Here is a 15,232-nt window from a genome sequence, read left to right as displayed (position 1 = left end):
AATAGTCAGGTCTTTGCAATGTAAGCATGTTGTTTACCAATTTACAAAGCATAAGAGGTTTGCTTGGAAGTCAAAAAAAAAAATCAGTTTTTATTACACATTGGGGATTTCTTCCTGTTTGTATTTGATACTCACACTGCATGTTTTGGCCTTTGACTCAGGAACTCTCTGGTGGAAAAAAAAGAGGGAAATTTTTATCTAAGTATGTCCTTTTCAGACAATGCCTCCTTCAGAGGTTCCTTCCTAAGCTCAAAGACTCTGTGATTCTGCTCATTGCAATTATGATGCAGTGGCATTGCCTTCACTGCAGCTCTGGAGTGGAGAAAGGACACAAATTTTGGGTTGACTTTTAAAGAAGGAAAGTAGTAAAAAATGCCAATTAAGCTGTTTTTGAATGTGTTCCATTATAGCAATGCTGTACTGCCATTAGTCCAGAAATTACAACTGTAACAGTATGTTTTTGAGAGCCATGTATATTATTACAGAAGACTTCCAAATAGACAGCTTTTAATTAAATTTGTATACAAGGATAGCTTTATAGCTCTCAGGTAGAACACAAGACCTCCCAGTCTTACATACACTATGCTAACAATTGTGTCAACAACCTCCAGCTGTAGCATTCCTGTATGGCAGGAGTCCTCACCTGAGTTAGAGGGATAAGGCACTGCTACAGAAGCTGATGCTATTTAGTGCTTGTTTCTGACTGCTGTCTTCCTCTTCCCCTGCAGGATATTGTAGTCAGGCAACTATAAAGTAAGCTGTCTGTAGGCACAGCTCCTGGGAATACAGTTAGTGCTAGTTCTGATGGTGGTCTAAGCCACTTTCAGTAATTTGATGCCTGCCCTGCAAAGCAGCCCAATACTGCGTGGACTCTTCTTTCCTGCAGCTATGGAAGATTCAGTGGAATGAAAGGTACTTTTATAACTATATTCTTTAAAAATAGGAGATAGGGACTATTGGTGTCTGTTTACCAGGAAATGGCTAAATATTGCAGCTTACTGTTTTAAGCAAGGCAGCTTGATTTTGCTCTTGCTTGGTGTCTTCTTCAACCTCTCAATTCAATTATGATTCCACTGGATACCTCTGTGGGTGGAAGAAAACAGGCATACTGAGAAGAGTTTGTGTGTTCTTCTGTTTCTTCTTTTCAAATACATGATAAAGGTGTGTAAGCAGTTTAAAGCCTAGATTTTGGACTCAGAGCAGGAAGCAGGGCATGGTCAGGCTCTTAAAAAAAGACACTGCTTTCACCTAAACTATAAAAACTACAAAGCTTTTGCTATTGGTCATAGAACTGCTTTTCAGCATTCAATACAAGAGTTCTACATTGTTAGATGCTATTATTTTGAAGGGGGAGAAATAGTATCATTCAAGGAGAGCAGGTCTTAACAGATGACTTACTAATAATTCTCTTGCCTCAGATGAAGGGCTTGGACCAGTGACCTCTAGAGATCCTTTCTAATTTAAATTCTGTGAAATAAATAAGCTTAAGATTTACACAACAAACAGGTCAGTTGAAAGTCAGATCCCCATATCACACTCAATGATAAAAGAAACTAATAGAACAAGCACAAACAATTTCTAGTCTTGAGGGAAGAATCCTTCAGAATCCAGAACTTGCAAGTATAAAACATTTCATATGTGAATGCAGTAAGTTTAAACTGCAGTAAACACTTTTTAGATACCTTTAATAATTTGGCAGAAGTTAGAATCTGCAACATTGGCCCCCATTGATACATACTCTTTTTTCCTTCTTTTATGAACAGTGCAGATAAATTAGTACAGCCTGTCTGCGCTCCATGGTGAGGAAGAAAGCATCTTCCATTTAGGAATAAAGCTCTGCTATCAGTAACCAAATAACTCAAATTGCAGGCCAGCAGGAACAAAGAGCCGTTATCTCTTTATGTAATCTAAAGCAAGGGTGTTTTGAGTTCTCCAAGTGATGGCACAAAGGCTGTAGGCTGAAGCAGAGGCACCGATAAGTATGTGCAGATCCTCACTGGCCTTGAGAAAACGGCAGGGATTTAGTGAACAGCTAAGGATCTCTGGTCATAACCTCACAGTCATGAAGAGGGGAAGTGAACTCGGCTGTGAAGGAGCTACATTCCTTTCCTATTAAGTCAGTGTCACTCATTCCTGTGAGATTTTTACAAGGTTGTTGGATTAAATTCCATGGAAAAGAAAAACCTGAACTGCTCCAGACAGGAGCTCTACATTACCCTTAACACAGGCAAAGGTGATGCTGATTTGGGAATAATTCTTCTGACATCTAATCTTTAAGAATGGTAGCATAACAAATGAGACAAGATCTTCTACGTACCTTTAAGAAAAAAATATTTATTTATAAAAATACACTGGGATCAGTTTGAGAAGTGTGGCAATAAATACAGTTCAAGGAAGAAAAAAAGCATTTCTACATGGATATATTATGGCACAATAAAAGGTAAATGCACCATCAATCATGAGACTTTTGTTGGCTCAAGACTTTGTACAAGCTCCCTTTTTAGTAAGACAACTATTTCTAAGTTTGGTCAGTGTTGATAATGGAATGAATACACAATCACAAATGTACGCTTATGTCTAATGCAGGACTTACCATTAGCAAACAATACCTTAGAAACATAGCAATGATATTTAAATCACTAATGGGATATCTTAAACTTAATTGGCAAAGACCACATGTAACTTTAAGCATGAAATTCTTTTATCTCCTCTGGAAAACAGAAAAGCTGTAAATATGTAAAATGAAGGCTTAACATGGTATGTAAATACCTGCTTATGTAGAGACTGTGAGAATGCATAGCTCCTTATTGAACAACCTGGCTGTACGAGAGCACTCCCCCTTTCACAGTATTCCTTTTACTTCATATGCAGTTATTGTTTATGCTGTAGACTACAACTGTTACAGCACTAAAGGCAACTAGACAGGGAAAGGGCAGAGAAAGGAAAAAGGAATGTATGTAAGGCAGTATTTCTTTAGGTACATTAAGCGTAGTGTGTAGGAAAGACAAGTAACAATTCCACAAGGCTAGTTTCGTTCTTACTGAATAAAATAATGGACTAATACTGAACTTCTGATGCAAAGCTAATAATCAATGCCCTGGTCACTGTACTGGCCATGGTAATCTCTTTGATAGTCATCTTGGTACTCTCCGTGATAGTCATCTGGGTATTCTGCCTGATAATCGCTATCGCTGATTTCTGACCCATTAGTTCCTGTTCCTTGGCTGCCGTTGTGAATGACGGGTTCTGTTGGTGCAGCACAGTACTTGGGGTCATACACTTGCCGTCCAAGCCCATACACACTCATTCCCTTCTGTGAAGCTACTTTGTTGGTACCCATTTGTAATGAAATAGTTGAGTTATCCACAGGTTGCAATATGTGCTTCTGATCGTAGATGTCTCTCCTGGTACCTGGTGCCAGCATACCAGCCTAATAAAACAGGATTGTAGAGGTTCAGTAAGAAGGTCAAGAGCTGTGATTACTAGATTTACGATTTTAACTAGTACACCTTACTGTAAGTGCTAGAAAGTAGAAAGTGAAGTATAACAAAACAGCACAGCAGCATGCACTCACTAGTAGCTAACTCACAGAAAAAAGTCCTTGCAGAAAGCTTCAACTTATGTTCCTCTTTGGAAAGAATATACTAAGTACTGTGACTAAGGTAGTGCCTGGAAGCAGTTTCTTCTTTGCCTCTCTCTAGTTAGTAACTTGAAGTTACTGTTTTCTTCTGGTATAACACTGCCAGCCAGAAATTCTAGAAACACCAAGTCATTTTTATGCCTGAAGACATTCAGTACAGAACACACTGGTTAATGATAAGAAATTCAAGTTCTTCAATTACTGCATAAAAGCACAGCTGAACTGTACCCACTTGCTGCTGCCCGTTAGACTTTGGTGCTGTGTGCCACTCGCAGATTGTCCTGTGCCACTGGCTCTCCCTGGCTGAGAGCTGTGTCCCTCTGCAAGGGCCGCACCGTCCTGCTTACCTGACTGGCTCCTTTGTTAGTGCCCATCTGTAGGCTAATCGTCGTCTGGTCAAATGGCTTATCAGTTTGCATTTTTGGGTCATAGAGATGTCTTCTAGTTCCATAAGCAGTCATGCCTGCCTGACTGGCACACTTGTTGGTGCCCATCTTTATTGGGGGAAGGAAGAGGTGGACAGAAAAAATGATTTTTATTTGTACATTTAGCATAGTCTAAGGAAACAAATATGGCTGGTAACTGTAAAGTAATTTCAGTGCATGCTTTCCTCATGTAGCTTGACCACTAACCTTAACAAATTACCCTTTCTCCTTACTGAGTTTCAAAAGGAAATATAAAGGCAGCTGTCATCCTAAGGCATTTCAATGACTGGCATGTGCCCAACTGCATTGCAATTGGAATGGATGTATGCCTCAAAATGTAATAAGTAACTTTTACCTTGGATGGTAATGACTCCTTTATGCTGCCACAACTTCTCTACCACAGGAATTTTAAGATTTTATTTTGGTTTTTACGACTACTAAGGAAAGTGGAGAGAAAAAAAGTTTCTACCATACAAGGAGCTTTAGCTATCCAAAAACTCCTGCTTTAAAACCACTTTAAAAGACAGAGATGACGCTGCTAATATTAGCTGTTCATTTCCTCCTTATCACTCTTATAGCAGATTTAAAACAAACAAATTAATCTTCCAGGGAGTCACTTGAACTTATAAAGCCAATCAACTGCTTACAAGATTTAAAACCTCATTCCTCCTTCCATGACAAGAATATATTGTAATTCTGCAGCTGGTTTTGCACAAACAATGTATTGGTTAATCAAAACAAGAAAGTTGTTCTCAAATGTAACAAATTAACTGCAAATCTGAAATTTCCTACTTACCTGCAGGCCAATTACACTTTGACCAGCTTTTAGTTTTCCTGCATCAAAACTTCGTGCTTGTTTCTCTGCATATTTGACACCGATATCAATTGTAGTATGAAAACCTTTAGTTTTTGCCTATTTAGGGAGATGGAAAATAGAGTATTCAGTGTTTGAAGTATGTTTTCTATTAGTGGAACACTGGCTTTATGGCCCTCACCCTGGGCTCTCAAATGATGCTATAAGCAGGTCTGTCTCTACAACAGACTGTGTGTTTGGGCTGAGAGAAAGTAATATTTCCCCATGCCATTTGAAGATGGCAATCCACCTGGAGTCAGAAGGCTATTCTGCAGGGATTAGTGTTCTCCTGTGAGCCTCCCCTGTTTTGTGTATGCACATCACCTCCAGAGCAAGGCCACCTGCAATCAGGAACACTCAGTCTGAACTCCAAGCCTTCCCTGGGGCTGTGGTAGCTCACAGCCCACTGAAGTGCAACCTCTGTGCACCATCTCAGACTCTCAGTACTGTCTGTTCTCTCCTGACAGGCTGTATGCTGTTTTCTGTATTTACATTGGTTGTAAGGGTGCACCTGGACTGGCATGTGGATTTGTGCCAACTCCAGGGGTACAAATACTTACCAGACCTGCTAATGCCACTAGAGTGGTCTGTACTTGAGTCATATTTCCATTTTCAAAAAGATCATTTGCTTCAAAAATATCATGTGGCTTCATGCCGTAGACTTGGATAGCTTTGATAAAATTCCCAATGTTCTCCAGCTAAACAGAAACAAAAAAAGCCAGTTTTCTACTCAGTGTTTCAAATCAGAAACTAAGTAATTTTAAAGCTTTCTGGTGTTGGTTTGTTTGCTTGTTTTACACAAGTTCTTTGCCTTGTGCAAACTCAGCAAAATAGCTGGCATGGTTAAGTGACTGGTGGGAAGTCTGGGATTGGTTTTTTGTTAGTTTTAATACTGATTTCAGAAATCAGACTACGGGGTTATCCAGCCTAGCATCTCTCCATCAGTGAGTATTATATACTTTGTTAGAGTGGGCTTTGATAAGAAAACTTGTCTCTCAACTGTGTGTCCCTTCCAAGAGAAATTCTAATCTAAAATCTGCTCCAAATTGGAAAATTTGACATAGCGGCCATGCTATTTGACTTCAGCAACTGATAATTTTGAATAAAATAAAACCAGAACTATGTGGATAGTAAGAAGATTTAACTTGGACTGAAGGCATTATCTTGCTCACCTCCTGGGACAAATAAGCTTTGGGGTTTATTAGCACTATGCACTGTAGAAATTGGAAAGCAATATGGAATACAAGGAGTAAGGACTGAATCTCATCTTTCCTTCTGAAGTCTTCAGAGGTATTAAATTTTTTTTTTTAAAAAAGATCCTCCACCAGATTTAGAAGTGTTCAATGCCAAGGAAACAAGGAGGCTGACATAGAAGTATTAAGCAACACTCAGCAACAGCAAAGGCAGTCAACTCTAGGCAGCAACCCTTCCAAGGCTGTTCTAAATGCATGTTGCATCCTCTCCAGATGCTTTCTCAGGAGGACACTTCATACAGCGATGTCTAGGTACAAGCAAGCTGTTGACCTAACACCTTGCAGCACTGCCTGGATAAAAAACTCATTTGTGATTTAATAAAAAGTAAACAGCTTTTTTTTAACTTGGAAAAGGCCTTGCTATAGGACTCAAAGTTCTTCCATCTGACACCTCAGCAAACAGCTAAAGCACTGCTGTTAAACACTCAGCTGCCACTGATGAGCCACCTCAGCCATAGCTGCTTTCTGTTAAACACTTCATGAGTGCAGAATCCTCAACTGTTGGATATGTATCATATGCAAACCTGGTGCTACTAAGATGTACCATATTCACAGCAAATTTGTTAATACAGAACAAAAGAATTGTTTGGGGGTTGAAGGGGTTAGAGGTGTAGTTCTGGGTTTGGTTTTTTTTGTTTTACCTGGTGCCAATTTAGTTTTGATTGATTAATTTTCTTCACTGATCCTGGCTGCAGCTTATTTATAAGCCTGGGGAGGTGAAAAAGAGGGAAATGCTTAAACAGTAAATCTCATCCTTATACCATCTGTGCAGGCATTATATAATACTTTCACTCATGCTTTATTAGTTGCATTAGTTTCATCAAAATGGTTAATTTTTTGGTTTATACAGAGAGCCTAGCTCATATCTCAGGTCTAACAAGTCTAATATACCATAAGAATTTTTGTGTGCCATTTGATTATGATAGAAATGAGCTTCACCATTAAATTTAGAAACACTTAGAAATCTTTTGCTGAAATATAAAGGAGTTTTAAGTTTTCATTTTTACCACAGTTTTAAAGAAGTGTCCCACCGTACAGTCAGCTATCTTTGACTGTTATTGTTGATGTGTTTTGAAGGGGAACCTTCAGAAAGTCCCTTCTTATTTCCTCAAAAGTAGAAAACTCCTAAAAATAAGGTTACTTAATAAATGCTTACTCGCATAAGATTATGCCATCTTTTAATCCCAGTTGAAAATTTGCACCAATACTCAGCCCTGTAACCTCTTCTATCCAGTTACGCAGATCTTCTTCTATCTGGGGGTCATATTTCAGGGCAATCTGTAACACAAGCAATTATAAAGTTACTTCAGGAGAGAAATCTCCAACTCTTTCCCCCCTCCCCCCCAAATCCATTTCAGTGTGCTATAGCAGTTATCCAGTAACTTTACTGCTGGATTTTTAAATTGTATTTTATGCATCACAGTACAGATGAAAGTACTTCAACTTTAATGTCCATGGCTTTACTAAAAGTCTATTTGCAAAAAGAACTTTGAAGCATGTAGCACTCCTTCTAGGGTAAGAACTGCTGGTGCTCGTGAACAGTCTTTTGACAGCTGCAGAAGAATGACTTTTTTTGAAAAAATATTCAAGTTGAACTTTGGCAGGAAGTAAAAAGGGGAAATAGTGTGTTATGAACACAAGAATTGTGAATTGCCATACCATCAGTACTACTGCTCACACGTAGATTTCTACAGGGGAAATTTTATATAATAGATTTGAAGCTGAAGATTACAGTGGCTTTGGTTTTACAGCTAGTTTATGATTAATGGAGATGACCTATTAAGTTTTCCCGTGTTGCTATGCCATTAAGAGTCATCTTGCTAGGGATTCTGGGGATTCTGTCTATCTTTGTTTAACCTTTATTATGCCTGCTATTTCTCTTTTCTTTGACCTTGCTGGAAGACTGATGGAATAAACTGTGATCTCATATTTTAATTGCAAAGAAAGAAAACTTGCAATAGTCTTTGAAGTAAAAGGCATGAAGCAGAGGCCCAGAGTCGTTAGCAAGGTGATTTAAAAACGCCTTTTCCAGATGTTTAGACTTCACTACTCTGTGTGTCCGTTTCTGCTTCAGTCACTAGAAATCAATTCATGTGAAATGAATGCTTAAAACCAGTGAACTTCGACAACGCTGGCTGCCAACAGCGTCCGTGTTCCTCCACTCTGCCCTTTGTTCCCTTCTCCTGAACAAAGCAAAAAGCAGCTCAAACTTCCTTCAGCCTAAACCTGTCACCTTTGCAATACTTTTCAATGTTGGGTGAGTTGGACAAAAGGGATTCTATCACTGGAAGCAACGCAACTTGTTTTGTTTGCAGAAAAAGTAATCTGAGCACAGGATTGTGTGTGATAAATAACCTCCACTAGTGCAGAGGTTGGCAACACTTTCCCACCTTCATTAGTTGTCCCGCGCGGGTCAGTGAGCAAGGTGGGCGCGAGGGAGCTACCGTGAGAAACCTGACAGGCAAGCACAGAATGTACTTGCAGCATTTCTAACTCATGGAAAATCAGCTCAGCTACACCAGTTGCTTACAAATTCCTAACAAGAAACTCATGTAAAGCCATTCACATTCACATCAAAATGTAAATTTCAGACTTTTTACATATAGTCTTAAGACTTCAGCCTAGGAAGGACGCCATTAGCAGCTATATTTATACTGCAGGAGATGATAATTCCAACCTATCTGAATTACTTGGAGAGAAGCAATTGCTACATTTTGGCTAGCATTTGTAATCCCTGACTCCAAACGGACCAAGCTAAAAATTACAGTACTCTGTTCTCTATTTTTCTTCTAAGGGGAATGGAAAATTCCTGTATCTCTGGCTTTACTTCAAAAACTTGCCTGAGTAATACTTATTTTCCTTAGATTATTTGTAATAGTAGTGCTATGGTGCCTTAGTTACAGATCAGCATAGTGGACTAACTCATCCCTACATTCAGATCATAATTAAGATGTAAAATTTTGTGCAGTATTCTGCACAAGATGACAAGGAAAATTACTTTTTTTTTTTAATCACACCTTTTGGATATTAGATAGCTAAGATGAGAAGCAGACTAGAAAAGCCAACTGAAGTTCACAGCTTCATAGAGGACATCGCTGTTGTTTTTTCTCTTTTCAGTCAGTAAATATGGAAGCCAATAAGAGTAAGAACCCTAAAGACTTCTGCAAGTGTGGCTATTTTAATCTTTCTTGGCAAGCATATAAAAGAAAAGGAAAAATTTTCCTCATTTAATACTAAGTGCATTCCACATGTGAGATAACAACTGAACTGAATATTAAATTGCTGCTTCCATTGCTTGGGGAACTTAGAAGTAATCAGATGGAATTTTATCACTTCTGAAAAGTATTTACTTTATGTTGGAGTACTTTACCATGTGTTCAAACCTTGAGTTTTCCAAGAGGCTTTAAATTGTTTTGGGGTATCACTACAGTGGTTATCTAGAGATAGGAAGTAAAAAATGCTTATACATGGGAGGAGACTTGTCTTATTGCCACTAAAAGCATTACTATTAAATCTGCTAGTTTTTGGAATTGTCTTCACCTACGGTGTAGTTTGACTTAAACATGGTAACGTTTTTGTTCTATGTTTTGAGCTGGTGGGAAACTAGGTTACAAAAAGTAAAAATGGGTGCTAGTTTCTTTGCAAATTATACTCAATCTACCTGAAAAGCTAGGGATGTGAAAATTTTAGAATTAGGTTTCAAACGTATGAGAAGAAGGGGTTAAAAACAGGAAGAGTGAGAGGTCAGGTACTACCAGAAGCAAGGCATTATGCTTGCTCTGAATTCTTAGCTCTTCTACTCCCAATGGCACAACTAGAAGTTATGTAACACTAAGTTAGTGAATATTTCATATTTTCCACATGTGTATATCAGAGTTGTTCCAGTTTTCCTTTGATTGCTATCTACGGGGTGGAGCTGGAAGCTTCAATATAAATGTAAAAAAATTACGTCTTTTTCCACTACTACTTATCAACGTGCCAACATTTGATCCTTTATAAATACTGAACTTTATAAATACTGGAAGAGACTTAAGTCTTAGAAGTCTACAGAAAAAGAAAACATTGTCTACTGAAGATGAAAGCAGTATCTAAGAAGCTTCATTTAAAGTACCATCAGTGCCATGAAAAAAAGCTACAGTTTCAGAATAGTGTAGAAATTATTCAATTGTAGCAACGGATATAAAGATTTTATAGAAGTTTAAAATGAGATAGCAGGAAGCCAACTACTAATTTCTTTACTTTCTTCTGACAAATGCTGAAAGATATATGAAGTTGTAAATGCTACTCTTTTTGTTGACGTTTCAGAGATATACATTAAATAGTTAGAAATATCTTTGAAAGGAAACTAATGTTGATATGAGTGGTTAAAATTATAGGGGATTCAAGGTTGTGGAAGGAAAATCCTAGGTGTTACTTGTCTATTACAAACCGATATACATGCATTTATGCCAATGTATGCCTCAGGCTAGAATCCTTGGGTTAAATTTGATTCCTCTGGCAAATTCACATCTGATCCTCACACCTAGTTCTGTTCAGGTAGGACTTTCCTGTTTAGGACCTCTTACAGTGTAAAAACCCTCCCTCCCTCTGTAGTACAAGAACAGCAATCATCACTGTTTTTATCAAGCATAAGAATTCCTGGAAACAAGTAAAGTTATGTTGGCCAATTTTAATGATCTGTCTGTATCCCTTGAAGTTACTCAGTGTGCCTGTAGCATGTTAAGTTTGAGTGATGATGTTAAACAGTATTTCACACCATAACTGATAGCATATGGACTTTCAGTTGTCCTTTTATACTAATCTTTTCCAAATTACACAGTACACACTGTACACTAAGGGCTACATGTATGCCAAATCTCCAGTTTAAGAGTTCAGCTGTTCATATTGCTGCTACTCTGGAAAAACAGTGTAACAGTATCTCAAGAAAGAGTTTAAGCACACTGCACTGTTTGTTACTTCCAGTGTAAAAAGCAGAAAACTTAAAAAGTTAAAAAGCAGGTAAAAAAGATAAAACTTTCAAGGTTACACATTGTGTCATATCAGCTTGCACTTAGTTCTGATGAAATTTTTGACTAAAGCTTTAGGCTTTCTCCTCCCAGCAGGGGTCAAAAGTTTAAAGTGCAGCATGCTAAATTTAAAGTACTAGTAGGCATTTGAATAAAACTGCTCTCTAGTCATGAGTTTTAACAATAAAAGCACGTGCTTGTCAAAGTGCATCAACAGCTCTATCATGGGAACTGTATTTGTCAACAAAACCTAAGATTTATATACATATAAAAGTGTAGCAAAGTAGGTTGTATGCTGTGGTTTTCCAAGGTAAATAAAGTACAAGGCCATGTACAGTAAGAGAAATAACCAGGACTCTACTCCAAGATAGCATAGGAAGAGGTTACATATATACTTTTTCACCAAAGTGAACAGAAAAATAGATAAAGCTCTAAGTTTTGGATGTTAACATTCTTCACTGGGAGAAATTTGGTAAGGCCCATATTTTTGTTTAAAGTGACACAAAATTACTAGCTTTTAAATTAAAAAAAAAAAAGTGGAGAAAGGTTACTGAATTTCTAATAATTAGAGGAGCATATTCATCTTGTACTGAATTTAATCCATGTTTAGCCAGGGGTTTTAATATTATGCATTTAGATCATAAACTACTGAAAGCAAATAAAGATAACAAATGGAAAACTCCAGATTTTAAGACCTAAGGTTGTACAGTTTTAAATTTAAACAGCAATTTGGTCCCATATCAGCTTTTCAATGTTTATTAATTTGGAACTATCTGAGTGAAACTGAATTGCTGTGGTTTTAGTGCTGACTACAAACATCCTTTGCACTGAAATAAGTACTACCCTGAGCAGCGATTTGTCCTGCTGAGGCCAAAGATACCAATGCTGAAACTTCTTTATTGTTTGCCTAGTTCTAGTTTGTGAAGAGATCTTTTTGCTCCCCCTTTTAAGGCTTTATGATAGTATGGGGAAAGATGAAAGCATAATTCTCTCCTGGTATCAAGGCATTAACTCGTGGAAGCCCTTACTGCTCAGAAGTGGGAGTTAGGCAGACCACAGCTAGTCCCAAATTATTCTCCAAAATTCCTGTTCCTCACCTGCTGTTCCAGAACACAGTTCTGAATCTCATATCTAAATTTTACATGGCAAAACACCTGGGACAAGAAAAGTGTTAAGAAATTACTAGCTCTGAGAATGACCAAGAAAGAGTCGCAGAACAGTATGTTCTTCTCATAAGCAGGGAGAAGGATTTTCTAATTTTTTTAATTATACAACCAAGTTAAAACTTTCTGGTTAAAATTCTAGGGTGTAAATAGGTTACTGTACACATCTAATCTTCAGCTGCAGAGGTGACAGAGAGTGGCAATGACACAATCACTGGGTATTTAATCATAGAGTAAATAATTAGCATACCCCCTCAGTTGAGACAGAGAACCTAAGACAGTGGGAAAATACAAGGGTTTGATTTTTACTGAAAGCGGGTAAGAAGAGGGAGTGACAGGGTACCAAGATGATTGTCAAGTGAAGCTTCTTCCCATGTGAGCCATCAACCCAATGACTTTTCACCTAAGGACAAATTAAAATCCCCTGTTAATTTCAGGTATGTTGACCTGGATTGCATGCAAAACAAATGTCAGAGGAGGTATATTTGTCCACAGATAAAGGGAATGCAAAAATCCAGATGAAAACTGAAAGCCACCATTCAGTATTTGAACATGCATTTTTTTTCAGTCATTATGGACTGTTGTACAAAAAGGCAGAGAACACTGTGTTAACATTAATATTGAAAGATATCACTATATCTCACTGTGCTACTTAGCACAAAAATTTTACAGCTGTATCCATTTTGCTTAATATTCAACAGTATTTTTTTGTTATGTGTAGCATAACTGATACCTTGCCAACAGCTCACTGTTTTCTCTGTAAATCAAAATTTAGGCTACAATCCTTAAAGAAGGGATGGATGAGTATCCATCCAAAATTCCTGGCATTCTTCCCATAGGCACCAGTTTAAACTCTGTGAAGTAAGAACAAGCCATGCCTCAAAGTTTCCAAGTCATCTTACAAGTAGAGATACCTGTAGCCGTGCAAGGCGTTTGTTGCCAGATCGGCCGGCTGGAAGAACTCAGTGTTCTACTTCCTGGCTGTCCAGTAAGACTTTGTGACAGCCTGCAAACTATTCAAGAAGCAAATGCTACCATCTCTTCTCCCAGAGTGCACTAACAACTTGGACATACATCTGCCTTTGGGACTGAATGCCAGTTCCCTCTCGTTCTTGGCAGCTGCGCTACTGCAACGCCTTCACCCATTCAAGTCTGTTCCCCATTTTCCATGCACTTCTTTTCTTATCATGTCTTGTCATAGCCACAGTTTTCTGGCTTGTAAGTCAAATTCTCCTTAGTCATCAGCTTCCACTGTCAACTGTAGCATTTTCCGGTTATGCCACCATACATTATACTTCTTGGTATCGAGTTCTTTTGCACTATTTATTTAGTCTGTATATTGCTGAACTACTTAAATTTCTTCACAGAACACGGTTGCAGTAGTAGTCACTACCTACTATTTTAAATCATTGTTGTTTTCATTCAAAAAACCACTGAGATACAAAATTTCTTCTCAGCTAAAATCTAACCTGATGCACAAAAGCCTGTTATTCCCTGATGGGAACTGACTTCTCCTTGCTTTGAAACATGCCCCTAGTATGACTGATATGACACAGCAAATCTGGGCAGGCTCTGACATCACTCGCAGTGATGTCTTCTGAAACAACATGCTGAGGGCTGCATGGAAAATACTGGTAGTCTGCCATACTGACAGACAACAGTGATGCCTAGTTAATCTTGTTCTGAGGGGAAAAGAAAAAAAATTCTTACAGAACAATCTGGTGCATAAACAGAAAAAAAATTCCAAAGCATCTGAAAACAATTTAGTTTTTCTAGCAGTAACCTAGGAAGCATCTCCTGAGACAACTACTGTAAGTCTGGTGGAACAGTAGTTCTCAAAGCCTAGGCAGAGCCTGCAAACAGAACAGTACCATCAATGATCACTTGATCTTTCTCAGAATACTTTTCTAATCTATTGCTACTGCAGAAATTCAGGAAATTATATATTCTTTCAAGTTTACTTATTTTTCTCCCCAATAGAATGGCTTTTAAAATATGTAATTTCACAAGCACACTGTATGGTGATTCTCTACCCAAGGCCCAACTGTGTTGCCAAGTCTTCCAAATTCACCTTCCAAATAGGACCACAAAATCTGATTATTTCAGTCTGAGTCTCTCCATACCTTTTTTCTTCTCTTCTAACCATCTTCACTTACCAAAACCAGAGGAATTAAGTTTTACTGCAGCAAGCAGCTAATTGGTAACTCAAACGCACCTCTCAAAACAGTTGGCTAAAGAAAGCTGATATCTGTCACTGCATGTGTTGCTAAAAAATTCCTCAAAATGCACGTTCTTTCTTCCTCTCCAGCAAAGACAGAGTCCATGCTGCATTTTCTTAGCACTTTTCCCAAAGGTAAACCTCAAGACTCTGCTCTTGTTGCTCTTCTTTTACCCCCACACAGTAAGCTCAGACACTTGACTGCTCGCTGCCAGGTGTGATCCCAGGCACAGGCTCGACTGGAAAATGAACCAGATGACATGGCAGGTCCTGAGGTAACAGGCATTTCCCAGTTAATAATGCTCAATGTTTCCCACTGACTGCACTGATACTACTTGGTTGCCTGTCAGCCAGTGCCAGTTTAATTCTGTGAACTCACATTAGCTGAACAGGCTGAGAGGTGCCTGGGATAAGTATTCATAAAGAAAACATAGGTTTCTCTCATTCTTACCACCACTTCATCCTTGCACATAATGATTCAGTCTGGCTTTTTTTTTTTTTTTGTAATTTAGGTGAAAGATGTGATTTCTTGAGAATTTCCTTAGCTGCTTCTAGATAGCAAGGTCTGCCTAAATTTATATTTCATAAAGGTAGTAGATAAAAATCTTTCAATTCACAAATAGCACATTTTTCTGGTTAAGGTAATCTTCCCCATAGCCAGTTTTCTTAGCAGA

At 38.2% G+C, this 15,232-nt stretch overlaps 1 protein-coding gene across 1 annotated transcript; it reads right to left on the bottom strand.

Moving 5' to 3' along the window:
• Nucleotides 1-2,314: 2,314 nt before the first annotated feature.
• Nucleotides 2,315-7,857, bottom strand: CNN3 (calponin 3). The gene is made up of 7 exons (XM_018081755.1): nucleotides 7,831-7,857; nucleotides 7,328-7,449; nucleotides 6,813-6,879; nucleotides 5,479-5,616; nucleotides 4,862-4,978; nucleotides 3,988-4,134; nucleotides 2,315-3,430 (listed from the first exon to the last, which is right to left on the bottom strand). The coding sequence occupies exons 1-7, from the start codon at nucleotides 7,831-7,833 to the stop codon at nucleotides 3,083-3,085; spliced, it is 942 nt and encodes a 313-aa protein (XP_017937244.1). The 5' UTR covers nucleotides 7,834-7,857; the 3' UTR covers nucleotides 2,315-3,082.
• Between the last annotated feature and the right edge of the window lie 7,375 nt (nucleotides 7,858-15,232).

The sequence above is a fragment of the Manacus vitellinus genome, unplaced genomic scaffold (genome assembly GCF_001715985.3).
Source record: "Manacus vitellinus isolate BGI_N305 unplaced genomic scaffold, ASM171598v3 scaffold_56_pilon, whole genome shotgun sequence".
Classification (NCBI taxonomy): domain Eukaryota; kingdom Metazoa; phylum Chordata; class Aves; order Passeriformes; family Pipridae; genus Manacus; species Manacus vitellinus.
This window is presented reverse-complemented; position numbering and strand designations above follow the sequence as displayed.

What these genes read in the sequence shown, in the direction of transcription:
- CNN3 (XM_018081755.1), bottom strand. An exon ending in CAAAACTAAATTGGCACCAG is followed by an intron (nt 5,617 to 6,812) that starts GTAAAACAAAAA and finishes GTTTCTGTTTAG; the next exon opens with CTGGAGAACATTGGGAATTT. An exon ending in CTAACAAAGGAGCCAGTCAG is followed by an intron (nt 3,431 to 3,987) that starts GTAAGCAGGACG and finishes CTGTTTTATTAG; the next exon opens with GCTGGTATGCTGGCACCAGG.